General features: G+C 42.6%; 2 protein-coding genes across 7 annotated transcripts in view; both read left to right on the forward strand.

The window, feature by feature from the left end:
* Window positions 1-450: 450 nt before the first annotated feature.
* On the forward strand, window positions 451-13,534 carry LOC309689068 (sine oculis-binding protein homolog). Of its 2 annotated transcripts, none has more exons than XM_082505228.1 (7): window positions 451-1,009; window positions 3,688-3,817; window positions 4,094-4,288; window positions 5,304-5,455; window positions 6,708-6,803; window positions 6,971-8,917; window positions 11,128-13,534. In XM_082505228.1, exons 1-6 carry the CDS (start codon window positions 917-919, stop codon window positions 8,906-8,908), a joined length of 2,604 nt encoding a protein of 867 aa, XP_082361354.1. In that variant the 5' UTR covers window positions 451-916; the 3' UTR covers window positions 8,909-8,917; window positions 11,128-13,534. The 2 variants fall into 2 exon arrangements, with proteins under 2 accessions (XP_082361354.1, XP_082361355.1); XM_082505229.1 differs by having other exon boundaries at window positions 6,992-8,917.
* Window positions 13,535-14,446: 912 nt separating this feature from the next.
* LOC309689403 (rho-associated protein kinase 2-like) overlaps window positions 14,447-27,624 on the forward strand; it is a 39,421-nt gene continuing 26,243 nt past the window's right edge. For 4 of the 5 annotated variants that reach the window (XR_014271354.1, XM_082505795.1, XM_082505796.1 and 1 more), the window contains exons 1-8: window positions 14,448-14,938; window positions 19,552-19,633; window positions 20,139-20,239; window positions 20,897-21,034; window positions 22,656-22,916; window positions 23,543-23,687; window positions 23,945-24,083; window positions 25,998-26,089. Coding sequence is in view for 4 of the 5 variants with exons in the window: in XM_082505795.1 (XP_082361921.1) it covers window positions 14,843-14,938; window positions 19,552-19,633; window positions 20,139-20,239; window positions 20,897-21,034; window positions 22,656-22,916; window positions 23,543-23,687; window positions 23,945-24,083; window positions 25,998-26,089 (1,054 nt within the window). In the remaining variant the exon portion in view is untranslated. Of the gene's footprint in view, window positions 14,939-19,551; window positions 19,634-20,138; window positions 20,240-20,896; window positions 21,035-22,655; window positions 22,917-23,542; window positions 23,688-23,944; window positions 24,084-25,997; window positions 26,090-27,624 lie in introns of all 5 variants that reach the window. The other variant, XM_082505794.1, reaches the window with a different exon arrangement.

Below are 27,624 nucleotides of genomic sequence, written 5' to 3' on the forward strand. Positions count from 1 at the left end.
CATTCTGGTATCTTTTTTAACTCGCAGCGCTCTTTTCATCTCTTTATTTTAAGACAAGAGTCTAGAGACAGTGTTTGTTCTGTGCCCCCTCAGATAAAACACAGTCTTTGCATTCCTTATGAAATGTATCTGTTGAGATTTAGGAGGGGTGGGTGCCAGGTGTTGGGTTACATCAAATCAAAGCCCTCCCCTCACAGAGAGCGCACGAATGAGACCGGTAACCAGGCGATGCACCTTTCATAATAAAAGCTGAAGGGGAAACATTAAGTAACTGATAACATATAATTTTGGCCAATTAATCTTTACAAAACAAATGACATAATAAACCTTAGTAGGTTTTGAACAGAGTTAATGAGCTTTGAGAGAGCACCGTGCTATGATGTAATTAGTTTTTTATATTATACCAACACTGCAACATTCAAATATTGCAAAAACCACCAAATGCAATTAAATTGATGAGAAACTTTTTGCTGGTTCATGTTTCAGTCAAGTTAAAATACTTCTCGCAAGAGTGTTTAAAATTTGGAAACCAAATTTTTCGCGGGGACGCAAATCATTGGCGTAATTGTGTTTTTGTTTTTAATTGCGGATTCGTTTCTAATATGCTTTCAAGAAACAGTTGACAGTTGTCATATTTTGAAAATCCAAAGCGGAAGACCTATGTTGGTTTTCCGTAGAAACTTGACAGAAGTGGGAAAGAGGGAGTTGAGATTGTTCAGCGGCGGACACTCCAGCGCACAGTGCACGCATGTTCAGTGGACTTCAGTGGTGTGAAGCCTCAAATGAGGGACTCGGACGTCCGGGAATGACAGCCGCTGTCACCAGGAGTGACAGCTTTCATTCTGAGATACTCCACTGAAACTACTCCAGCCGACACTCAACACTGATCCGCAACGGATCCAGCCAGACCGGGACTATGCCAGAGATGGAGAAAGGGAGACCACCGGAAAATAAACGCAGCAGGAAACCCGCGCACCCCGTAAAGAGGGAAATCAACCAGGAGATGAAGGTGAGAGTGGGTTTGTGTGCCACTGAAAAATTATTATTATTATTATTATTGTTATTGTTATTATTGTAATCAGATGAGACGGGGCGATAACTTCTTTGCGCACACGTCTTCCAGCACACAGCAGCGAGTGAGTCAGCTACGCACAAATCAGTGCGGGGAATACTATCAAAAAATATATATGCTTTTAATGAATGCTCGCTTTCTGTCTTTTATGTAAGCAATTATATCCTACTGCGTGAAGCTGTATTGCAAAATAAGAAAAACCTCGAAAGTTTTCATCTTTAGGAAGACAACTGGAAAATATCAATAAACGTGTTTATAAATACAAGTTGAAACAGACGCAAAGACAGACACGGGATTTTCTGATTATATAAATGTTAGTGCTGAAGAGTAGTCTGACCTCTGCCTTCTTGTGACGCCATGTCAGGCCAGCTGTGGCCGGACGCGCAGTCTTGTCCAGCGGAGATCCAGATGTGCGTCAATTCTTCCCCGCTCCTGCGGTGCGCTCACTTGCTGTACCACAGAGGCTTGCCCCCATGAAAAAGAGACAGGGCATCTATATTCTTTAAATAGCCCCGCTCCTTGGGAAAGCTCTAAAATCACTGTCACAGACTGTTAAAGAATGCAAACATCACATTAAACGAAAGCTCCCGCTTGAAGTGCTCACTGATGACATGTCATTTAAGAATCTCCCCACTGTTCTTTGAGTAGAAGGAGAGCCACTGCATAGGCAGTAATAAGTTAAATCACAGTAACAGGCAGGATTCCCTCCCACTATTATGAGCCTGTTACTGCATGGAAACTAATCCATGGGTTGTCTGCTTTGTTTGGGTTTGGACACTGGATATTTGAGACTGTTGACTGTGGTGGGGTAAGGAATACTCGAGGCTTCTTCAAGCTGAAGCTGAGAAATAAAATTTGAAAAAGTCATTTTCTTAGGGGGGGGGGGGGGGGGGGGTCGTATTCTGGCCTTCGTGAGAGAGGAAATGTGCTCTTTTTGTGTAAGTGGTTTGGATTGTAGCGTTTGATATCCAGGGGAGGTGTAGAGTTACATCTTAACTAATTTTAATCAAAACATGTGAAACGCTATCCCCGCTTGATGTAAGCCTGCCTGGGCTGAATCTCAGGGTCGGCCCCAGTTTGTTGCCTTTGGCTGCAACTCTCTTTGTGGTTTGGGATATGGCTTGTCACTCTCGCAAAGCAGATGTTTGTCTAAACTGCCAAAAAGAAACAAAAACAACATTGTGGGAAGTGGAGGGGTGGGTGAAGAAAAAATATTGCCCGTCTTTTCGTTCACAAGAAGAAAAAAAAAAGAAAGAAGTGGCACTGGGTTGTTTGTGTAGATACGGTAGGAGAGTTGCCATCAGTGTCGAACTTCTGGAGAACATCAAGATATCAAAATTAGGCATGATGGGAAGCATATAAGATTCAAATTATCGGGTAAAATCCCATAAGATGTGCAACTTAAAAACTGGTCAAATGATGAAAAAGCAGGGGGTTGGGGGGGGACTGTGGAGGAAATACAGGCAGGAAGGCTGGCAAGCTGAGTTCTAGCTCAGCTGAGGTCCGTCCCAGTGTTGTCTTTGTAATACATCTGTTTCAACACCACATTCGGACCTACTCCCTCCACGTCAGACCCCGAGCACGGCACCAGACACCCGATACTTGACTTTAATCATCGTTAGGCATATTTAGCTGGATATGATACCTCTGCTTGCACTCACCCACACACTCTCCCAGACACACACACAGCAGAAAGTGAGCAAGCGAGGGAGAGATCCATTTCTTTGAGGCCCTAGTGCAGAACAGAGGTCGGAGTGAGGAAAGCAGGGGAAAGAATGTGCAGTCAGTACTACAGCACTACAACACCACCACCACAGCAGACTGGCTGTGCTGGAAAAGGGTGAAACCTGAGAGGCCGTGCTGTGTCGGGTGTCAGGGCTGGAAGGTGCTGGGATGGAGGGGAGGATGGTGAAGATGGAAGGTGGCGGGGGGGGGGGGGGCAGAAAAAGAGGCAAAGGGAGGGACAGGGAAAGCTGGAGAAAGAGAGAGGGAGAGAGTGGTGGACATTGGAAAGAGAAGAAGAGAGCAGAGTGGGGCATTTCCGAGAACCGTGGGACCTGGCTGTGGTGTAGGGTGTCCCGCTCTGATTTCTGCCCATTCTGGATCAGGTTTCTCCTCCAATCCAGTTCTTCCAAAGCCACAGAGAGAGGTGGGTGGATAAAGAGAGAGACCTTTGTATTTTTTTTTCATCTGGTCGTAATAAAAAAAAAAAACTGAGACCACACATCCCATCTGTGGAGAAAAGTTTTCTTTCTCCCTCTTTTTTCCAATTAAAAGAGATAAACAAAGGATGATTCATAGATTTCACACTGGTGTTAGGTTTTAAACCTTTCCGTCTCAGATTTAGCAAGAGTAAACAACTTGAATACATCATGGAAAAAGTGTCATACTGTACTCCTCTGTGCCCCTATTCATTTCTCCAACCAGGCTGTGGCTGAGAAAGAATCGCTCACATTGATTCAGAGAAGGAAGGTCTGATTATGTTTAACATAGGATAAAAATGTCCATTAATAACCTGTAGATGCATGCTGACAATTTCCTATTTGTAGGCAGGCATAGCTCAGTTATCCATATGCGTAGATTATCACTAATCACTGATTTCTTTTCTCATGCAGACTTTTGCAGAAAGCACCATGAATGAACTCCTTGGATGGTACGGTTACGACAAGGTAGATCTCAGAGATTCAGAGGCCAACGAGATCAGAAACTACAGAGAACGGCGTCAGCATGTGTCTGTGCTGAAAGGTGAGGGCGGCCGTCGAGGATTCACTATTGGTGCAGTGTTCTTAAATTTACGCTAACAGGTTCTGCAGGTTGTAATGCAGACATTGAGTCACTGCACAAATCTGCTAAACATAACTTCCTGTAGTCAGAACTTCTCGAGTTTCATTCATTCAGATACATCTGTTGTTTGTGAAAAAGTTATTATAGTATCATGTAGGCCGTATTGCAGATTTGCTGCACGGTGTAACGTTACTCGACGAATTCAAGTTAACACTGGAATCTGTTTGTGTCTTGCAGAAAACTCTTTGCCAAAACCCAAAAGCCTGGACACCAAAGTCAGCCACTTGGTCCTGCCGAACAAGAGCGGAGAGAGAGAGTGCTCCGGCATCCCGTCTTCGTCACCCTCCTCTTCCTCAACAAGCTCATCCTTGACGACCCCAAAGGAGCACAAGAGTGCCCCTGTCATCGTCCCCCTTATAAAGCCATCAGCAGGTAGCAGGCTGTAGGGGCAAACATGAGGAGATTAAATGTTGATTGTTGTGCGTTCCTTATACATATGCTTTTAGTATTACTACCCTGATGATTAGTTTGATATTCATGTGCTAGCACGTCAGAGTGTAGTGTCAAGCTCCAGAAGACGGTGCAGGTTCAGTTTTTACCTACTAGACTCCTGAGCAATGATAAAGAGACATCCCTGCTAGGTGCAGTAGTTTGAGCTTGCTTTGGTGCCTCTTTCGGTAATTATATTATATATAAAATTATTATAGGTAAATATATAATAATTATGTATATTAAAAATTAGATTCTTTTACAAAATAAAGAGAAATTCTGTGTGCTACAAGCTCTGAAAAAGAGAGATAACCTGTAAAGTGTCCCGTGATATAAGCCACGTTTGCCGCAAAGGTAATAACTGTGTAATAACAGTCTGAGATAACTCAGCATGCAATTATGGTGCAATGCAGTAAGCATTTGTAGCCTATTAAGAGTAAAGTAAGTTAAACAGAAGAACTAATGCTGCTGCACCTTTTTATACTGTGTAGACTGTGTAATTCTTCTGTTGTTTGGACTTTGTTTTTTTGAAAAACAAACACTACATATGGTAATAAATTGCGGCTTTTGCTTTTAGTTTGAAGGTTTTTGGCATCCCTGATTAACAATGCTTGAATTGTAAGTCTGTCGGTATTCTGCTGTACGATTAAAATGTACAGGAATATAAGCATAAAATGGGTTCACCCGTTACAGATGGATAAATAAATAACAGCGCTGTCATAGTGAAGGTTATAAGAGGGATGCAGCAAGATCTCTGTGTTCCCTGGAAGAATATTAATCTGAGATTTATTCAGTGTGAGGTACATCCATACAGGAAGTTTAGATCACAGCTGGATGCGCGCTGTTTAGTGCGCTCTCCTTTGTGAGACTAAAAAGCACCCAGTTGTAGCTGTTTCACACTATTCTTGTGCTTTTAAGATTATCTAACATAGCTTTTCTTCTGATTTCCCTCCTGCAGTGGAAGATGTACAAAATGTGCAGATAGTATGTGTGTGGTGCCAGAAGGAAGGTGTAAAACGCTACTCTCTGTGTATGGGATCAGAGCTCAAGAGCTTCTGCAGTGAGAAGTGTTTTGCTGCCTGCAGACGGGCCTACTTCAAACGCAATAAGGTTAGTATATATAATGTACTGCACATTATCATTACATTTGAGGGTCAAAAACAATTCATGTTGGCCTCTTCTTGGTGAGGTGTTGTAAATCCTGGTATCTGTATGATAATGAGTAATCTGTAAATTCAGTAGTCAGTCTGACACAACCATATACATTTAAGCAAACACAGGTACTCTATATCCAGTTTGCCTCAGCCCTGGCACATCCCATCACACAAAGGGAAATGGGCATCAAGTGGTTTCTGGCAGGTATACAAACTAGCAGAAACAGATACTCCTGATCTCGTGAGGTCATTACTGATGGATTCGTTTACAGAAATTTAAAAAGGGTGGATCTCTAAGAACACAATTCCTAGTGCGTATGGTCGATCCAGTTTAGGAATGGTGGGAGGGAGGTCAAAGTTTGTGTGGGACACTTAGTATCAGTTTCGCGTTAATGGAGAAGGGACCAGCCATTAAGTGGCTTTGGTCTGGAGGACAGGAGTGCTGCAACGACAGAGAAACGCTCTGATGCGCTTGCTGTGATTTTTCAGCCTCCATTGCGACATGGATATACCTTCTGTAGAGGTACAGGGTGACAAGTAGCTATATCAGCTTTCACCCTCAGTGTTGTTTAGAGCGTGGTGGGTGAATTCACACAACAACGGAGACACAAGGGCGGGGGGGCTGAACAGACTGCGCGCAACAAGCCCTCTAGTTTTTCGGAGGCAGGGAGGAAAGCATTTCTGTTGGCTTGTTGCTGCTTGTCTGAGAGGAAGGCCAGGAGGCCTGGGGCGAGGTGTCCACTTTCAGTGCATACCTTACCTTCAGCTGCCTCATATTTCGTAACTCAACACGACTCAATGGGTCACAGAGATGGGGGAGCACTCAGATCCACATGAGATCAGCTTACATGAATCAAGAAGAATTTCCTATATTAATACTGGCAGAACCATTAATAATACGACAATACATCACCTGCATTATTTCCCCACTTGGCTGTAGAATTGTATCAGTTTCGCAACACAGCTTTTCTTTTGTTGCACTGACCTTTAGGGCTTGGTTGTTGCATGAAGCTCAGACTAATGCTATGCTTCATGACAAGGCGATTTATTTAAAACTATATTTTGTACTTGTTACGTAAGAAGCTCACATTTGGAGACCAGACACCGCAGAGTGATTCCAGTGTAGTATTTGTAGATGAACTGTTGTCTGAAACCTGACTGACGGTAGTTCATGTGATTTTTGTCACACTGTGGTTTTCCCCTGTCAGGCCAGAGATGAAGATCTCCATAGTGAGAGATCCCCTCAGCACCCCCATACAGAGGACTCGCCCAGACTGGTGCTGAAGATAAACACCAATGTCAGAGTAAGAGGACACTATCAATGCATCTTTTGTTTTCCACTGTGAGATATTAATATAAATATGCGATGAAAATGACAAGGTTTAACAAGCAGGAATAGTGGGGAAATCTTCTGTTTCTACACAAAGATCTGTTTTCACATACAATCTTTCACTCCAGTGACCCCCCACAGTCTCTCTCCCCTGTGCCACAGGTATGCGATTGGTGCAAGCATGTTCGTCACACTAAAGAGTACCTGGACTTTGGATCTGGTGAGGAGCGACTCCAGTTCTGCAGCACCAAGTGTCTGAACCAGTACAAGATGGATGTTTTCTACCGGGAAGCCCGCGCAGCTCTCACCAGCACCAGTTCCAGCCCAAACAGAACCAATCAGGAGGGGAGGATAGACAGCATTGTAGCTGGGCAAAAGCTACTCACTCCAGAATCTTGGAACAACAACAACAGTACTGGGGAAGCCCGTAATAGAAACCTCTCCCCTAAAGGGCCTGCACTAATCCGTGGATTAGGAGAATCCTCCATGTCTCCCTCAGAAGCATCCTCTTCTACTTCAAAAGTCCCTGTCTCTGGTCTAAGGACCCTAGAGAGATCCATCCAGCCTCCCCCACCTCCTTCAACTGTGGATGTGTCACCCCATCCTGCTTCCCTTCCTCCTCCACCTCTTCCTCGCCCCCCTCTGGAGCAAAAGCCAGTACCTCAAATCCCCATGCCCTTTATAAGGCCTCCCCTTCATGCTCAGGGCTTAAAAAGCCCCCTTGCCACTCCTCCCAGACATCCAGGCCTTCCTTCCAGCCCTATCCACAGAGCTCCGCACTCTCCTCACCTTCAGCCCCCTACTTCTTCATCCATGAATCCCCCTGGACTGATACACCCCTTCCCAGGAGCCTACTTTCCTGGCTTACACTCCCCTCCGCTGAATATGATGCCAAGAGGTCCTGTCCCAATGCCTCCCATGATGAACTTTGGTATTCCTTCTTTTAGCCCTCTTCTGCCCCAGCCCACTGTCCTGGTGCCTTATCCCATCATTGTACCCCTACCTGTCCCGATACCCATTCCTATCCCTATTCCAGTCCCCCCTAAAACATCCCTAGAAACTCCAAGTCACAGCGGAGTTATTCAGCCTGTGCCAGATTTGCTGGACAGGGCTCAATCCAGGTCTACCAGGCAATCTTCTCCAGAGACTTCTGAGGCAGACAGCAGACTGGTAGTCAGCAAAATGGGTGGAACTTTGCCTCAAGGGCTATCCTCACCAAGTGACCTGAACACAAGGGACACAGATTGGGTTAAATCAGAGAGGCCATTTCTGTCCCCAGCATCCACACCCCAAAGTGGAGCATCCTCCCCCAGAGCCCAGTGCAACGAATCCCCCTGCTCAGCCCCGGGGTCGGACGGGATAAATGAATATAAGCATCAGCAGACAGAGCGACAAGTCATCCAAAGGGTTCTGCAAAGGACTCAAGTGAAGTTAGAGCCCAGCACCAATGGAGTGGTGGACCTATCAGGGCTGGGCGAGTTGGGAGCTGGGCAGGTTAACAGGTCAGGGGTTCACAATATCATCAGACCCACACCTCCTCTGTCACCATCACTTTCACACGACACTGTCTTCCAGCACCAGGACTCCCATACTCCACCTTCTTGCACCCCAGCCAGCCCCAAGGAGTTCAACCATCCACATGGTGCCACATCCTCTGCCCAAAAATCTCAGGACCATGGTCAAAATGGGATGTCTTCTTCACCAACAACTACCACTCCGGACTCCCGACCCCAGAGATTACCAGCACCGCCCCCTGACCCGTCACTTAGTGAGCTGGAGGCTATCAAAGAGAACAAGTGTTCTGTTGTTAGCCCAGTGCGGGTTGAGGGGCAAGTTATTCTGTCAGAAGAGCCCTTAACAGTAGTCCGGGACATAGGAGAGGACTCTCATGTTTCTGATGAGGACCATGCCTACGCTCTGCCCACAGCGCCAAAGATAGGTGGGACCACTGGCCCATTGCTCTTGCCCAAACTCAGGGACAAGGGTAGTCTGCGGAGCCCTGCCAATGTGCCCAGTGCAATAGACATGGAGCCAGCTCTGAAGAGGAGATGCCTAAGAATCAGAGATCAGAATAAGTAGAGGATGGAGGTAAGAGATTCTGATGTAAAGTGAGGCAAAATTCAGATAGCACAGTTTTTAATGGCTTTTTTAATTTATATCTTGTAAAGACCAGAAGTCAGACTTACTGATACATCGGCAAGATAAATGTCACAGTAAACCAAGTTGACACCAACTTTTTTTGCATTAAACGCTCTGTGGTATTCCACATTGGTTTAAATAAAAACCAGCAATTATTTTTAAACACCATTTAACCAGGGACTGGAAAATGTGTGGACACACACATTCGCACATACAGAGGGCAAGCTTAATCACAGGTCTAACAGCATGCGCATGGTCACTAAACAGCATGGCGCCAAAGAGAGAGAATCCCAGTAACCTGGCACTCCCCAGTGCTCTAAGGTTACACCAGGGAAGGAGGTGGAGGGCACAGGCAGTGAGAGTCACTTTGAAAGGCGATCACTTCACCACAGTCTGACTGACAGTCACAATTCTTTGTTTGCATCGCAGCCTCTTCTTTAGGCTCCCATTTGCCAAGGTATGTGAGTATACGTCTGTTCTCAGATGGATGGAGAAAATGACTGTGGGAGAAAGTAGAAGGTTCATTGTATTGGACAAAGATAAATGGCTGCTGCTGAATCAAATATGTGACCTTGAGGTTATGAGTTAGCTTGTCCAGAATGACATTCACACAGAGAGATAGGTCAATTCTCCGTGTGACCATAAAGTCAAACTGTTGCTCCTTGCGGCCGTAACTACAAGGCAGTGCAGACATCTTTCTGGGGTGCTGTAGAGACAGAGGTGATTGTCAGGCAGACTACAAGGCGCGGCAATTTGAGAGTGAACCCTCAGCTGTGATAGAGCTCTGGGGCTTCATTAGGAAAACACAGGGGCAGAACCAGAGCGATCCGTTTACACATGTCATAATGACACCCTGTTCTGGCTTTGGCTCGTACCTCTCATATGTAGAAGTTTCGAGTCCCCCCCCCCCATCCCTTTTCAGTCATTTTCCTTTTCTTCACTTAGCACTGCTATCCTCTGCCAACCAGATGTTGTTGTTCGAATGCAGCAGGAAAGCCTCCTTACTTTGGACCAATCAAAGGCCCTCTTGATTTCACTTGTCACTAGTCCAAAGGGCTGTAACACCAGCCGTCATCCTCACCAGCTGGTATCTCATCATAACAAGATCATGTTACCATTTTACTGTATGTCCCGAGATTAATCCGCTGATATTACAGAGGTGGTTTAAATTTCACCTGGCCTGCTTTTCTCTCCATATTGCACTCCAAGCCTCAAAAGGTCAGGGGTCACCTTCGTAATTATGTTAAAAACGGATAGCTGTTGGTCGCGGATGCACGACATAAACCTTTATCTCATACTCCCAGATGTTTTGTGTTGAAGCACAACAAGATTTCCTTTCACTAAATGAGTTCCCACTTTACTCTGTGTCATTTGTTGTGGCTCCATGCATTGCCTTAGTAACCAATACATATGAAATCACAGTGTGCCGCTTGTGCTGTGCAGAAGGATTTATGGCCTTGTGTTGTGTGTAATGGGAGCTGGCTGTCGTATGTGAGTGACTTTAGCTCGCCACCTCTGTGCTCTGACCTAAACATTGCTGTCCTGTTCTATTGTCTGAACTGCTAAAAGTCTTTTAAAAAAAAGAAGAAAAGTCTCCCACACTGACAGAGTCAGGAGCCAACTGGAGGATTTCACCTCAGGAAACAGCCAGTTTTTTTGTCTCAGTTTTCCTTGCCTTTATTTGGGATATTTTATAGCCCGTGTAATCCGATCCCACCACATGGGTATTCGCTGAGCGTTTGAAACTAAAACGCAATGGGACAGAGGGAGTACAGAACCCTGGTTTGGCCCTTACGTGTGTGCGTGTGCATGTGTGTGTGTGTCTGTTTGTGTTTAATGTGTGTGTTTGAATGAAAGCCTGTGTAAGTGTGTGTAAGAGAGGAAAAAAAGGCCAGATGTTCTTAGTTTGATTGTGCCCCGTGCAACAGTTATCTGAGTGTTGACATGACTAAAAGGTTCATTCTCAGTGTTTATATAGAAAGGGCAGATTAAGGAATGAGTGTCCAGGGTTGCAGAGGTTGATATAACATATGGTGTAAATGGAAATTGCACAGAATAAAATATATGATATCTCACAACTTACTTTGTCTCTCTTTCTCCCTTTCCTTCTTTCTGTTTCTTGTTTTTTTGTACTCCTACCCTGTCTATCTAATAAACAGACTCCCTGTTTAGCACTGTACGGCAGTGCTAGATTCAGTGCCATGCCCTCTTGTGGACAACACCAGTGCTAACACCCTCTAGCCTGTCCCTCAGCCTGTTGGCCCACCAGAGTGTTGCTCTGCCTGCAGACCAGCAGGGTGCCAACCCAGGAAGAAGTCCAGATGGCCAAGTCATCACAAGCCAACATGGGGGAAGAACACAACACAGTCACACATTTTGTCTTGGACCAAAAGGCTGTCGCTGGCTCGTGTGTGTTACATTGTGTTCAGCAAGCGCTTTAAAAGGAGCATCTCAGATCTTCTTCCTGTCTGACATTGCCCTAAAGTGTGTATGCGCGCATGAGTCAGTGTGGCAGCCCAGATGAGCTGCTCCTCCTCCTCCTCCTCCCCTCCCTGCTCCGCACAGCAGACAGGGCTCCGATCAGCCTTGTGTGGTCTTCTCAGATGGAGCCTGAACATGATCTCTTTCCAGGGGAAACGGTTTGTTTTCTCTGCCCGGCTTGCACAAAGAGCTGCATTGTTCCTCTCCCCATATCCCACGCTGACTCCCCACTCCAGGTTTTGGGTTACCTGGCCGACGGGGGCTCAGACTTCATCAGTTTTTTTATTTTTTTGACCGACAGCCAGGAATATAGTATACCCTTCTCTCCTCCACCTTTCCGCCCAATCTAAATACGGTACGCACCAGTTCTGAGGTTTTATCCCTCACAAGTGATTGCCTGTGATTCCCTACTCAGCTCACTTCCTCCAAGGGAAGAAAGACAGTCTGCTGACATTAAGACTTCATCCAGTTTACTCACTGACGAGAGTCCGGCCGGGCTGTTGAGACAGATGATGGAGCAGCCTAACAACCCAGGGGAGAGTCTCCTCCCCCTCCTCTTAAACAATGTAAACTTAAACTGAATATATGAGGGTACACCTACTGATACATAGTAGCTGAGATGGTCTGTGAACACTTTAGACGTCTTGATGACGCTGGTACATGAATGTGTAACGTACAGATCCTCATTCAATATTCACCTAATCTACCAAGTCTCTCATAGCAAATCAGAGTTTGAATCACTTTCAGCACCGAATGCCATGCATGTTTCGTCCCTGCCATTCATGAATGAATGATCCTAATTCTGATTTTCTTGTGGATGATGCTGGTTTTGATCAGCCGTTTCTGAAAAGGAAAGCAACCTTGTAATATTACCAAATGTGGTATTATACCCAAAGGCATCAAATGCTGTAGTATGCAGCGATCAGTATTACAGTTCCCGCTATCAGGGATACCTATTGAGATTTGATCCAGCTAGATCACTTAGCAGCTTGTCAACACTTGTTCCTTTGCAAGATTTCAGTTTTGTAGTCGACACAGATACTATTTGATGTTATATTAACTTATGGATGAAGCATCTGTAGATTTTCACAAAAATGCTTTATTTCTTCTTTTTTTGTTTGTTTGTTTTGTTCTTTTTCTTTGATGATTTTCATTTTATGAGTGCCTGAACTCTCAAACGCCTCTTGTCCATATGTTAATATGCTGTAGCCCCACTAGAGGGCATTGTTTGCCTTTGTAACTTTGCACCTGAGCAGAAAGAACCAGGAGGCCATAAGACAGTCTGCTGAAACCCAATGCAATCTCCGCAAATCACTCAGTGCCATCAGACTGATGTGACTGATAAGCCAAGCAGACGGCTTTTCCTTTACATCTCGCCATTATTTTATCTTTAAATTCAAATATTGCCATTTGCCACACTCACAGCAGTGTCAAACCAAGGGTGCAGTCAGCTGCATTTCAACGCCTTTTAGTGAACAGCTCAGCACTCCCCTGAGTTAAACTAAGCAGTCCCTTTGACCTGCTTGATGCTAGAATACCGCCAGATGTGGCCCACCCCAGCCATCATTCCAAAATCACTTACCTATCCGTTTGTGGGCATGCGTGTGTGCATGCACGGATATGTGGCAACACATTTCACCGTCTCCTCACTCATTCCAGCCCACTTCCCCCACCACAGATCATGCCTTTAAGTCAGTGTCATTCTTGGCTGGTAAGGGGACTTTCTCGCTTGTATGGCGCAGTGATGACATCACTTCATACAAATAGCTGCAGTGTCAACAGGAGATCTCCGACTCTGACGGCAGAGGCCAAAAAGTAAACAATTCAAACTGCCATCATTAGTTTCACCATGTTTAATCAATGCCTTTCCTCACCTCACCCAGTATCTGTGTCACCTCAGAGTTTTGACAGAAAACCCGTTTTACCAGAAGTTTGGTTGCTTCTTGCTTCACCCAGAGGTACTTTCTGACCTTCCCTGTCAAAGTCACTATCTGACAAAATGTTTGTATTCAAATAAAGATTAAATAAGAGCATTGGTGAAGACCTCTTTGTAAAGTGAAATAAATAACAGTTATTCTAAGATCAAAGAAACTTCTGCTGTTTGTTTTTTTTAATTTATTTAAGTTTTTATTTTAAAAAATGTTGGGGGGGGGGGTTCTTCTTTTTTGTGAGGCATGTTGGTTTTGTAATTATTAAACTCGTCATACAGCTTTATAAACCGTGTGCTAACAGGTTCTGGTCAGTAAATGCCTATTTTTAGTGGAAGCCTTTCTGAAAGGCAACGCATCAACATTCCAGAAATAGTGGAAGTCGACCATCTTTGCAGTGACGGTAAATCAGATGAATGAGATAAGAGAGCAGGAATTCCGGCTTTGTGTGGACCTACTGGGAGCCGTGACTGGACGATTCTGGGAGGGCAGCGTTGGGGGGGGGGGGTGTTAACTTCCAGGTTTTCAAGTTAGGGGTTGAAACTGCAGGACGGAAGTTTTCCACAATAATAACAGGGCAGGGGATATGTGCGGGACTTGCTTGCAGGAAGTCACCCACAATTAGGCAGCACAAACCGGATGTAAAAACTATCCTATAAAATAAAGGCATTAAACAACCGAAAAAAACCCGCTATAAAATAATAATGATCATCATTATCACCATCATCATTATTTTTATTATTATTATTAGTGATATTAGTAGTAGTAGTATTAACTTTATTCAATCAAGTTAAAATGATATTAATAGAAATGTTATAGAAACGTTTCTAAATGACCTTGAGAGGTTATTTAGGTTATTTATGAAAGATGATTTATCATTCACTTGTTTTACTGTCCATATGTATGGACAAAAAAGATTTGCAAGGTTTGGAAAAAGACAATTTCATAATGATTGATATCTTCCCAGATTTTTATAATTTATTTAGTCTTATTTAAGTCTTCGCCTTAAGATTTACGCAGTTTCTCACGACTTTTATGTTGATAGTTGCAACCGGAAGTCAAACTTGTGTTCTCCTTGCTTGACTAATCTTTGTTACAGGTTGAGCATGTTGGGTCGACTGATTTAGTTTTACCTGCCTGCCTGATAGCAAGACGACACTTATCTGAAAGTGAAGTTTACCTCGACACACCCGCTTGGTTTTCACTTGCGTGTATGTGTGTGTGACCACTAATGAAAACTGGGCGAGACGGTTTGTTTGGGCCTTGGATAAATAATTAACCAGACAACTCAAGCCGCAGCTTCAAGAGCTGACATGAGGAGTTGACGCAAAGCAAGAGCGAAGTGCGTCTCTATCGCCAGCCTGTTACCTGAGCGAAAACAACAGGCTCGCAGGTGTTTTTGTTTGTTTTAAATTTTTCTTTATATTTTTAATGCCATTTGAACTGGATACACTTCATTGTAATAATGCTGGGAGCGGAGAGCAGATTGGAAAGCCGGCTGAAGAAGCTGGAGTCCCTGATAAGGAATCCACAGTCGGCACTAAACTTGGCAACCCTGCTGGTGAGTTTACATTCACCCTGAAGCTCTAATACAAGTATGGTCTTCAGACTGAGAGATAGGGAGTGAGTTAGACACATATTTGTGAGTAATTAGTCTGTCAGTCATCTGAGAAAAAAGTTTTTAGAGGAAGGTCTTACAGTAAAAACAATTAAAAAAAAAAAAAAAACACAACCGAAAGCTGAAAAAGTGAAATTGTTGACCTGTAGCCTTAATCACGCAGAAAATGATAAGAACTAAGGTTAAGCTAATCATACTCCTTTGGCCTTTGTAGCAGAGGGAAGCCCCACCTTTCCTGTATGGAATGCCATACACTTCTCCCTAAACAGAATTATTCAATGGAAAATGCTGCATAGTAATAATTAGATGTGATAGTTTTCCAACTCACTGAAGCTGGAAGTCATTCAAATGAGTGAAGGAAGTTCCAATGAAACTTACAATCTGATCAGCTATGAACTACATTCACTCCTCCCTTTCCCTCACTCAGTCAATGCCTGTCTGGGATTACCTGTTCAGGGGTCTGGTGTGGTGGCCTGCACTGAGAACATATTCAGCTCAGCTGCTCACACTCCTCAAGCCTCAATCTTTGAGAATAAATTCAGGATCTCACAGCAGGCTGTCTGTAGTTTTCCATTTCTATGTAGTGCTGATCTGCAGATTTAAAATAGGCTTAATATTTTCATCTTGACAACCCAGAGTTAGCTTTGAGAACATGTCTAGCCTGGATCAACTTTTGTAAGCTGTTTGCAGTAACACTTTGACTCAGCAAAAAGCCAGTAGAGTCTGTTTACTGTTTAAGTTATTCATTTGCTTCACACACATTTGATATTGACAGAACACCATAATCCACGGCTTATATTCATAGTCTTTTAGTGACATTTGGAGCATTAAAACATATAAATCATGCTGAGGGATTTATATATATTTTTTTAAATCTGTCCAAACAAATGTGACAGTTTACCAGATTTCATGCCATATGCACCTGCTGCCTAAACAAAGCAGCCCTTTGGTCCATGTCTATTCCCAGTGCTGAATCATGATCCAAAAGTACAATCTCCCTCAGATGTACAACAACAGACCCAGGTTACATCATTCTGTGACATAATCAGGCCAAAAAAATGATGAGAATTAATTTTAGCCCGTGTCAGTCATCACTCCAAAGTTCACTAGTAGTCATGTTTGATTTTTATCACTGTGCTCCATGGCCATCATGCTGCTTAAAATGCAGGGAGCTACCACAGGAAGCTGAAGTCACTTCCTGGAATTAACCTGCTGTGCCCTCATGTCACCATTTCCTGTTTGTCCACTGTTATTTTTCGTATATATACGTTGTTGTTGTTTTTTCTTTTCTTTAGTACAATACAAATTTAGACTTCTAATAGAATAACCTGTTGTCTTTTATTTTTGTGTTAATGCTTTTGCTGGGTTATTGATGGCCAGTAAAGGAAAAACTAAACCCCAGAGAAAAGGTTTGAATGTTTGAGGTCTATGGAATGCTTTGAAATCCTAATGAGTTCACAGTAACTGAACAAAATAATATGGTTGAGTCGCAGATCATTATAATCGAGAACGATGCACTTCAGTCGGTAAATTAATGTTAGCTGTTGCGCAGTGTCATGGCATTCTGTGTCAATTTTAACTGAGCAATTAATTGTGCAAGGATAAGGATTTAAGACATGAGAATATATTTTTGACAAACGAGTATAAATGGATAAATAAATCATGTATAATTAGTCCAGTCAGCTACACCTGGGCACCATATTTATCACAGAAGTATCACAAACAATAAAACTTAAAACTCGTTACTGTTTTTGTTTTTTTCTGTCAATATATCAATAGTGGATGGTCATATTAAATATAAGCAATGTTTCAGACTGCTCTACACACTCCGTTCTAGACTGTTTATTTCCATTTATTAGATCTATTGGTTCCTGTCAGAGAGGGCTGATATCCCTAGTATGGTCATCTCAGATACATTATGCTCCCTCTGGCTGGTAGTGCATGAACCCTTCCCATGTGCTGCTAAAGCCTTCTGTTTGTGAGGCTGCAGCCAATCAGAAAAAAGTCATCTCGAAGGAAAAGGAGCTAAACAGGTCGATTTAGACAGGATGAACTGATGGGCTATAACAAGGTTCAGTATAGAGTGAATAAGGGTTATTTTTAACCATGAATCATGCAGAGTGAATTGTAGTGCTGTTCAAAGATAAAAGTTTGGTCCCCTTTAAAGAGCCCATCGGGGACTGCAAAAAATAATAATTGCAAATCAGCTACTAAATATACAAAGCATAAACAGGATTGTCTTGTATGTTTTGGAAACGTCTATTGAAACGAGTGCCACAAAGTTCCTGCCAGACTGTTTTTGTGCTGATGTTCAAACCAGAGGAGTTTCTGAACCCTGCAGTTATTGACCTTTATGTAGTTTTGCTTTATGCGCTCGACCGCCCTGTTCAACTCTGTTTACTTCCTCGCCGAGTTGCTGTGGTCCTCGATACCATACTTCCGCTTTGCGATAATACCACTTACAGCTAAACACAAACAGATCTAGTAGGACAATGGCATCCCATTACAGTACCATGCTCAAATTCACTGGGCTGTTTAGAACGATCCATTCTTTCACAAATGTTTGTAAAGGTAGCCTGCATGGCTAGGTGCTCGATTTTATACACCTGTGGTAATGGGACGGAAACACCTGAATTCAAATGTGAAGAGGCGTGGCCCTACACTTTTGCCCATATAATGCATCATTGGTCCATTTATGGCACAATTGTGGAAGCCATAAACACAATTTTTAGTTTCTCATCGGCATATTTACATATCACATACTTATTTTTATAACATATTCACTGAATATTCCAGTAAATGTGCTTTTTTTGTTTACTCTCTTAACCATGAAATGACTGATAGTGTTTGTAGTGATGGAATCAGATCTATGTGACAGCTCCCTAGTAAAGATTTAAAAACGTGTATGGATCAGACACCCCGTATATAAGAACAAAAAACCCTTAAATCTGGGATCAGTAGAACAGTTGAAGGCATGTCTGTTTTGTGTCTGGTGGAGGCTGGATCTGGATGGGCCGAGTACATTTTGATGCATCCTGAGCAACTTGATTAAGCCATTGTTGACGCTTGACTATGTTGACAGTATCAGCTCACACTGAAGTGGGTGGACGGTGCTCTCTCAGGAGGCGAGAACAAGCCATGAAGACTAAACTAGAGAATCATGTTCAGATTTGTCGAGATTCCAGTGAAAGACAAACATGCTGGGTCTAATCATTTTCGCCTTTCACTGATCTGAGACTAAAATAAGAGGGGAAGCATTTAAATCTTAACCCCTTTACTTCACTTTACATCACACAGAGTGATTTTCTAGAATTAAACAGCGTCTGATAACAAAAACACTCAGTGATCAAATGTCTAATTTGATGTTATCTAAATTGATGTCTAACAGGATAACACAATGACGTGATGGCTTTTTATATCCAAACGAATTTGGTCTGATACCTAAATGGGTTACACCAGTCTTTGGCGTCCATTGTTTGAAACTGCTAACATTAGACTGTATTTGCATATTACCATCACTGAAACTCTTTAAAACAAAGTTCCCATAGTGCTGCGATAACGACGACCATTACACCAGTTGATCTTTTGTAAAATGATCACCTATCCTCGAGCTCTCAGCCTGAATCCAGGTCCATAAGCTGTTCGTCCCACAATAGCTTCTGAGCCTTTAGGTCTATTTCCACCCATGTGTGGTGGGGGAGATCGCTCCTCACCGCTGCTATTTAAAGGTGCAGAATTGTTCCACATGCCCCTTTCCACTCACTCATATGTCCTAGAACAAACAGACAACCAGATACAGCCCCTACACTCGCTGACATGCTGGATGACTCAACACGACCCCTGTTTTATTAGGGAACAGAGATCATAGCACACTCTGACCTACCCCGCCTCACCGCCCCACACACACACCCACACCCTACCCCCACCCAGCTCTGCCCTGCCATCCTGATGCATGTGGATCACAGGCACATTTTGGTTCAACTTGAAACACAACACCCCCGATTTAAGCACTGATGACACTGCTGAGGCTCCAGCTTTAACTCTGACAGTGCCACAGCTTTACTGGAGCTGGTGTCGGTGGGCCTGATGGCGGGTCTGTGTGTTTATGGAAGCGACCGAAACATGAACACGCGTCTAATTTTATTTGTTGTTGCACGACATGTTTTGTCTCCTTGTCCAGCCTCCATTGTTCTTTTGTGTTTGTTTTGGTTTAGCGGTCTGATTTTGTTTCCCCACTTGTTTACATTTTGGAGTGTTCTTACCGCCATCTTTACTTCATTAAAGATGTTTGCTTTTATTAGCCAGCACAATGTCGGAGCTTCCCGACTTTCATGAATTGTCTTGACAATATAATGATAAAGAAATTATTTAAATTTCATTAATTTTCTGTGAATATTCAGCTCAACTTAAGGAATATTCCCATTTTTGAATGATACTGGTGTTTCCACTGTACACTGACATAGATTTTTTTTTTTTTGGTTGTTGTTAATTAACCACTATTTCTAAATGTTAATTTTCATTTCTAATAAAAACTTCTTCTCTTTCTTGTCCTTCAGGATTCCATGAATGCACTGGTCAATGACTTGAATTACCCCCCCTTACGGAAAAACAAAAACATAGAGTCCTTTCTGAACAGATGTAAGTTCTCGTGTGCGTTTTGCATTTGTGTGTCTTAGTGATGAAAACCATGACTTTTTAGATTGTGCAAGACTTCCCCTGTTGTCCAGCATCAGATTTGCGATATAACATGTGCACTGTTTCTTTAAGAAGGTAAAAAGAGAGGTATATGAAAGATTTCCCTGGTGTTGCTATTCAAATTAACATTTTTGGGGAGATTAACAGATTTTTCCTGCCAAAACCTTAGTAATTGATATGTGGTCTTGTTGCATAGCCTTGTCCCCCCCCAATAATTTTTTTATTTAAGGTGGTGCAGTCACATTCAACCTAGAAAACCTGGCAGAATGTAGTGACTATAGCTAAATGTGACATTTCATTTCTTAAAAATCTACTTTTATGTTAATTTGTTCAACATGTATAACATGTTTTCTCCAAAACTACTGCAGTAGATTTCATTAGACTGGGAAAGTGTTAGATAAAATCAGCTTTATCTTTGTCTAATCTCGTGTATGTGTCTCATCTGCAGATAAAGACTTAGTGAGTGAGCTGCGAGAACTTCAGATGAAGCTTGATGACTTTGAGAAAGTCAAGCTGATCGGAAAAGGAGCTTATGGACAAGTGCAGCTGGTGAGTTCAAGGGATCAATAAGAGGTTGTCTGTTGACTTGCGCTATTTAATTTTAAACTGCGTTCTGTGGAAGAGCAAAGCAGTGTGATATAAAGGTAGAATTTCTCCAGTTGTTCCTAAATCCAGCAGCTACCAGAAATATTTGAACCACTAGAGGGAGCAACAGTCTTTAAAAATACCAAATGTGTGATTTTTTTTTTTTTTTTTTTTTTTTTTTATATATAACTTGATTTTTTGTTTTTGATTTTATTTTAAATTGCCAACGTGCCTGACTCCAAGTTTAAGCCAATCAGTACATTTCTTACTCTCCCTAACTTTCAGTTTCCCATATATCTGCATCTTATGCTGGTAGAATCTGGTATCTGCTGAGTCTCTTGGGTGGAAACAAGCCTGGACAGGCTCAGTGTGTGAGAGATGTCTGGTGTGGGGGTGTGGATGGGGGACATGGTATGTTTGTGTTTGAAATCTTGTGTAAACATGTCTTTCTATGGGTGTGTCCTACAATTATGGCTTCCTATCTCTGTGTCTGTTTCTCTTCATCTCCTGCGTTATCTTAGTCACTGTGACCTTCTTACCATCTTGTCCATATTGTCCTTGTTGACATATCACTATTTACATTCTCACATCTCTCCTTTTTTGTCACGTCCTCCCCTGCAGGTCCGTCACAAGGCCTCTAAGAAGGTTTATGCCATGAAGCAGCTCAGCAAGTTTGAGATGATCAAAAGGTCAGATTCGGCCTTCTTCTGGGAGGAGAGACACATCATGGCCTTCTCCAACAGCCCCTGGGTCGTCCAGGTGTGTTTTTTGTTTTTTTTCTACAAATATTCATAAGATGTAGCACTGGAGAACATATAGAACAGAAGTTTTAACTCCTTTCAGCCACAGAGGTTTTCATAGATATATTTTGTTCACAGTAGAAGACAGAAAACACACCAAATGTTTAAACTGAAAAGTTTTAGCGTTTCATGAAAAACAGTAGCCCATTTTGAATGGCAGTAACACATCTCAAAAAAAGTTGTGAGAGGGCAGCAAAAGGCTGGGAAATTAAGTGATGCTGAAAAGAAACAGTGTGCAGCTAATTAGTTTAATTAACAACGGCTCAATAACATGATAAAAAGAACCGAGTTTCTCTGAAAGATGGACAAAAGTTCACCAATCTACAAAAACATACTGCATCTACCAACTGTGCAACAATTTTAGGATAACGTTTCTCAATGAAAAAATTGCGAATACTTTAAATATGTTATCAGGATTTATATTTATAGCGTATCTGGAGAAATCTCTGTGCACGAGAGAGAAAGCTACATTGCATTAAAAACTGGCCTCATTCGGTCATGGAAATAAGTACATGGACGCAGGAACACCTTCAGAAATCACTGACTGTGAACACAGGTCACTGTGGCATTCATAAATGCCGGTTAAAGCTCTAGCTCTAGCTTTAACCGGCATTTATTGAAGCATTCTGTATGGTAAATACACTACAATAATAAACATAAAGCCATTTAAAATGGTCCGTTACAGGCCCATAGCCCGTTTTTGGCTTATTCTCAACCGATCCCTGGCTTGATGTCAGGATAATGAGCTCCTCCGTGTGACGTAGTCAATACAGCGCTGACTGGTAACACCCCTACGCAGCATGTGGGAAAACCGGTCATACTGTTTTGTGTCTCTACTTAGTGATGCTGCAATAAAGGAAGTTCACACATTTACAGCGTGCTATATTTATGCATTTTAAAACTGGTATCATAGAATCATAATGCTGAAACTTTCTGTAGAACATTGTTATAGGTTGATATTGATATATTTTTTTGTGTGTGTCAAATATAAACTAGGTTGTTACTGGTTGTTTCTGTAGATGGTAATCAAATAATTACATTCGCGCACCACCAAGCTCTAAAACATTTAATAATTTATTTGGAATTATTGTTATTGCATGCACTAGGTACTGATAGTAGGTACAGATGGCAAGCACTTTGTCAAAACAAGCGGTGTAATCAGATGGTCCGAGTGTTTAGAAATGGCATATGGAGATTATATTAAAATAAATGAACAGTAAAACAGTTGGGTAGGGATGCAAGAATATTTTTATGATAAGAAAATGAAACAAATGGTTTGTGGAATAGACCAATAGAACCAATATATAGTAAGAGTCTTGTTATATCGGATGAGGTAAAAGCAGACAGCGTGCTTGTTAAATGAGATCCAATTTAATGCTGCCTTAAAGACCCGGAGATAAAACATTCATCATGAGTAATCAAATAATATATTAAGACAGCACAGATGATATTTATGTTTACATCACAAAGCAGTACCTTCTGTTTATACACCTCAGTAATAACCTGGCACCATATCAGCATTAAGTTTGAGATAAAAAAAGTAATCAATGATATTGTAATTACTCGTTACTGTTTCGTAGCTATGCTGTGCTTTCCAAGATGATCGGCACCTTTATATGGTGATGGAATTCATGCCCGGAGGAGACCTGGTCACACTCACCATGAACTACGACATCCCTGAGAAATGGGCTCGCTTCTACACGGCAGAAGTAGTGCTGGGGCTAGACGCCATCCACTCGATGGGCTTCATCCACCGTGACATTAAGCCTGACAACATGCTGCTGGACCAACACGGACACCTCAAACTGGCTGATTTTGGCACATGCATGAAGATGGACTCGGTATGTCGAGTTTCTAGTTGTGTCACAAACCTTCTGAGTTAGTTGAAAGAAGAGGAAAATGACATTTTGATTATTCAGAGCTTCAGTGCACCACCAGGTGTTCAGATGGTGAAGTGAAGCTCTTACATCATGTTGTTTTGAAAGGCCACAGAAGTTATGTGCTAAACAACTAGTCTCGAGTGAGGCGGCAGTCCCGCCTCTGCTGCTGTGGGACAGGAAGTGTTTTTCATCCTTTTGTTTTCACCACAGCAATTTCAAAATAGCTCATTTCACTCATTTGAGCTCTCTGAATATCTGCCAGTAGACAGAGCATGTCATGCAATTCCTTCCCTAGTCTCAGTCTGGTAAAGAAACTTGAAATGGTCTTAAAACACATTTCGTTTGTGGTCCACATGGTAAAGATTTTTTAAAGAATTTTTTGCATAGTTGTTGTCCCAACATCTAAAGATTTTGAAAGAAAATATAGTAAAACAATTTTAAGCTAGTTTCACAAGCTCATTGATCCACACTATGATTTTGCTTTTGCTTTTTTTTTTAAACTTTTTTTCTGCTTTCTGTCCAAAGTCCTTTCCAATCTTTTATTATTGCTTTCCTGTGTGTTATGTTGTAAATTCATCTTTCTGCAGACAGGTATGGTGAAATGTGACACAGCTGTAGGCACACCAGACTACATCTCCCCCGAGGTTCTCCAGTCTCAGGGGGGTGATGACTACTATGGCCGGGAGTGTGACTGGTGGTCTGTAGGAGTATTTCTCTTTGAATTGCTAGTTGGTAAGTTATGTACTGTTCATTCAGTTAAGCTTTTATTAAGAAAGCAAACATGATTTAATTCCCATTACATGTATAATTCAGCCCAGGCTGTTCTGACTGTTACCAGATAATGAGAGGTCAACTCAACATTACGTTATGTTTTCTTGCTGTTTGGATATTATGTAACTTCCTTTATGTTAGTAATTATAAAAATGTAAGTTTTTGCTCAAGCTCTCGGATCTGTGTTTTGAGAATTTGACCTCTCATTCTTCTTCTAGGTGAAACTCCTTTCTATGCCGAGTCCCTTATCGGAACGTACGGAAAGATTATGAACCACCAGAACTCGCTCGTATTCCCAGATGATGTAGAGATGTCTCAAAATGCCAAAGATCTCATCTGTGCCTTCCTTACTGACAGGTTTGTATATGAAACCATAGATTATACTGTAAGCCCTTGTTTTTGTAATGTAACAAGAATTTGTTAGTAAAAAGGGAAAATACTATATTAAGGACTATTTCAAGCTTTTATATACAAATAATACTCGATAATTTGGGGCTTTTTTGAATATCTGTCCTTTAAAAAAAATAAATCCTGTCATTAATTAGCAGGCTGAAATGTTAGTAAAGCATAGAACTGATCAAATAGTGCATAGTACATATAACCTTGTTAACAAGGTTTATGAATTTACATTAGAGATAAATACAACACTGTAATAAAAAGCCTTTAAGCAATGAGGTGAACCATATGTCAGCAACACTAGCAAAAGCACAGGCGATTCTGAATGTAATGCAACGACCACCAAGAAGTCTGATTAGCACACAGTGTTTAGAGAAATAACCCCAACAATCGGGCAATCCCCTATGAGGAAGCACTCGACGACAGTAGGAAGGAAGAACACAATTTGTCAGAAAGAATCCTCACAGAACCAAGTTCAGGGAGAAGCAGCTGTTTGCCGTGGCTGCCTGTGGGGTGAGCGGAAGACAAAGGAAAGCACTAAGTGATAAAAAACATAGACGTATATTTACCTGCAAATACACATCATCGTGGTATTGTTCTTTGTTTCCTTGGATTGATCCTGCACTTTAGATTTCCTGCCGGACATATATTGTTAACCACAGGGATGTCTGCCCATGACTCACAAAGTAACTGAGAGGCATGTCTAAGGAGCTTGGAAAGAAAAGCGTCTGGACTTCTTTAAGTTGCTTGAAGACTGATTAAGATACCTTACAAATTAGTTGTAAAGGTAAAAGTTGGATGAATGGGCATATGGGTCATGTTTCCGAATAGTGTCCCCTCCCCTTGAAGAAACCACTTCCTGTTTACATTAGTAACTCTGCCCACGACAGGGCTCGAACACAGGCCCTTTCTGCTTCAGTACAGAGCAGCCTTTCATTTTTCCTCACTCAGTTTATTTACCTTCTCACTCACTGCTCTCTCACCACAGACAGAATCTCGCATGTGTGTACGACTGACACACACACACCTTGAACACTGACTACTGACTGCATTCACCACTTAACCTACATGCTCCATCACTGTCTCCTCATTATGCTGAATCACATGAGTAAGCACAACCACCCTGCTCGTTTTGGAATTTTTCATCTCTCTTTTCTCACCATGTGTTTTTCATCGCTTCATTCGTAAATGTCTTCCTCCACCTTTTCTCTGTCCCACTTTCCATTTCTTGGTTCTCCCTTTTCGTCTGTAACTTTCTCCTTTGCAGTTTTCTGGGCATCGAGACATGGCTTGTAACCCTGATTTGGCTGCATGTCACTTTTTCATGCAGAGGTTTTAAAGTCGCTCCTTTTTTTTTTTTTTTTCTTTTTTTTTTTTCCTCCCCACCTCTGCCCTCTCTTCCCCTTGGCTGGATCTGGAATGTCCCACACGTGGCAAGCCCAAACTGCCCCACCCCTCCAACCCTGTACCCAGAGGTGGAGGAGGGAGGCGAGGGGATGAGGCAAGAGGGAAAATGAGTGTGTGTATAGATTCAGTGAGAGAGAGAGAAGAGAAGGAGGGAAGATCTAGGAGTTCTTGAGTCAGAATTGTTGATGTTCCTGCCTGGTATCCAGTCGTCCTGTCTTTACTGCTTGGAACTTGGACTGAAGAGGTTTTCAGGCGTATCCATTGTCCAACAGCGGTCTGGTGGCTCTCCATGCTGGTCAGTGTGGTCAGTGCAGAGTGGTCACGCCGCTAAGTTCCATGTGTTTGGGATGACATGTTTGTGATGGTGGGTGGAGAGGAGGAAAGGGGTGTGCTGTACTGCGTTGCACTGTGTCACACTTAGGCAAACCTGCTCACCGTCTGACTGCTTGTTCCTGTCGCTGTGTGCAGGAAGGTTCGTCTGGGCCGCACCGGAGTGGACGAGATAAAATGTCACCCCTTCTTTAAGAACAACCAGTGGACCTTTGACAACATCCGTGACAGTAAGTGTATCCATATACTTGTCTTTAAAACTTCTCTCTATATTATGCCACAATGCAGGAGCATCATACATTTCCATTTCTGGTAATGTGCAAATGTTTTTCTTTTTCACGGTTTGTTGCCGTTCCCATTGTTTTGCTTCTCTTATCATCTCCAGCCCATTCCTCTGCAGTTCTGTTTTGCTTCAGTCTGAGTTCGAATTTTATTTCCAGCTCCTGAGTCATTAAGCCTACTTGTATGGTACACATGCTCTCCATATGCTCGCCATTCATATCTGACAGTATATGACAGGGTGCTTTGCAGAGCAGGAGAGAAAATTATGCAGAATAATCAGCTACGTATGGGTACCAGTCTAAAATCATAAATTGGTGAGTGTACTGAACATATTGAAGTCCTGCACCACATGTGACTGGATAAAAGGAACACTATGTTGTAGCTTAAGGTGATAGATAGATAGATAGATAGATAGATAGATAATATAACAGAATTATTTACTCACAGGTGTATTAGGAAAAGAATAAAGAGAAAAAATCTTAGCTATTTAATACTATAATTGTTAAATCAGTACCAATGTTTGTACTTTAGTATATTTTTTCTTTTCTTTTTTTTAAATTTAGGTTTAGACTGTTTGTATCAGGAAGGACAAAAGAAACAAGAAGGAGAAAAAAATAAGAAAGGGATATATTAGAAGTATGAGCTGGACCTCTGTGTCTGTACGTAAGTACATTCAGACTCTTTTTCGTTGCCTCGCCCTGTCTCAGCCTCACCTGGCTCCGATTAAGGCAGAACTTCTGATCACAGCCTGGCAATCTGGAACACGAAACCATTGCTCTGCTGCTCGCCTCTCTTCATGTTTGCATGTGCACGCTCATGCAACCACTCCAAACACGACCTTGCTTCCATTGTGAAGTCCCGCTGAGCTGCACATCCCTCTCGGCCCTTTGTGTCTAAGGGTGATATTACTTCCCGCAGCGTCTGGGCCCTGATTTCGGCGCTTTATCGTTTGAGTTGTCTTCATGTTTATTAAGCACAGGGTTGAAGGCAACGAAACCAGCACCACGGGTCGTTGGATGGATGCTTGGCAGGATGAATGAATGAATGGATGGATGGATGCGACTGGAGGCAGCACCCCCCTTAGCGGCGGGTGGGGCAGGCTGTGCGGCCTGTGTGGACCGGTCTAATGAGAGGGGCGTCCCAGTTTGGAGGGTTGCTCCCGCTCTCTCACTCTCTCTGTGGCCGTGGCTGCCTGTCATTAGTCACCCGCTATCAGAGAGCATTCTGGGAAGTTATGCCACAAGGGCCTCCATTGAGCGCCCTGAGTCTCTTTCTGTCTCACCACATTTTGGCTTTTTTTTTTTCCTATCTCTTCTTTTTATTTCCCCCTCATTTGTTTCATCCCTGCGCTTGATTTCTCTCTGTGTTTTCTGCACCATCTTTGAGTCACATTTGTCACACTGGGGGCTGTCTTGACCCGCAGTAATAAGCTCTTTACTCAGAGCCAGAACTGCGCTGGTCTGAAGAACTTCATCCAAAATCG

This window comes from Aulonocara stuartgranti (assembly GCF_965226115.1).
Source record: "Aulonocara stuartgranti genome assembly, chromosome: 15".
Lineage (NCBI taxonomy): Eukaryota > Metazoa > Chordata > Actinopteri > Cichliformes > Cichlidae > Aulonocara > Aulonocara stuartgranti.

Excerpts from the sequence above, each read along its gene's own strand:
- LOC309689068 (XM_082505228.1), top strand. The coding sequence starts at position 917 with ATGCCAGAGATGGAGAAAGGGAGACCACCGGAAAATAAACGCAGCAGG. Across the intron at positions 1,010-3,687 it reads AAATCAACCAGGAGATGAAG|ACTTTTGCAGAAAGCACCAT; the intron begins GTGAGAGTGGGT and ends TTTCTCATGCAG. Across the intron at positions 4,289-5,303 it reads CCTTATAAAGCCATCAGCAG|TGGAAGATGTACAAAATGTG; the intron begins GTAGCAGGCTGT and ends TCCCTCCTGCAG.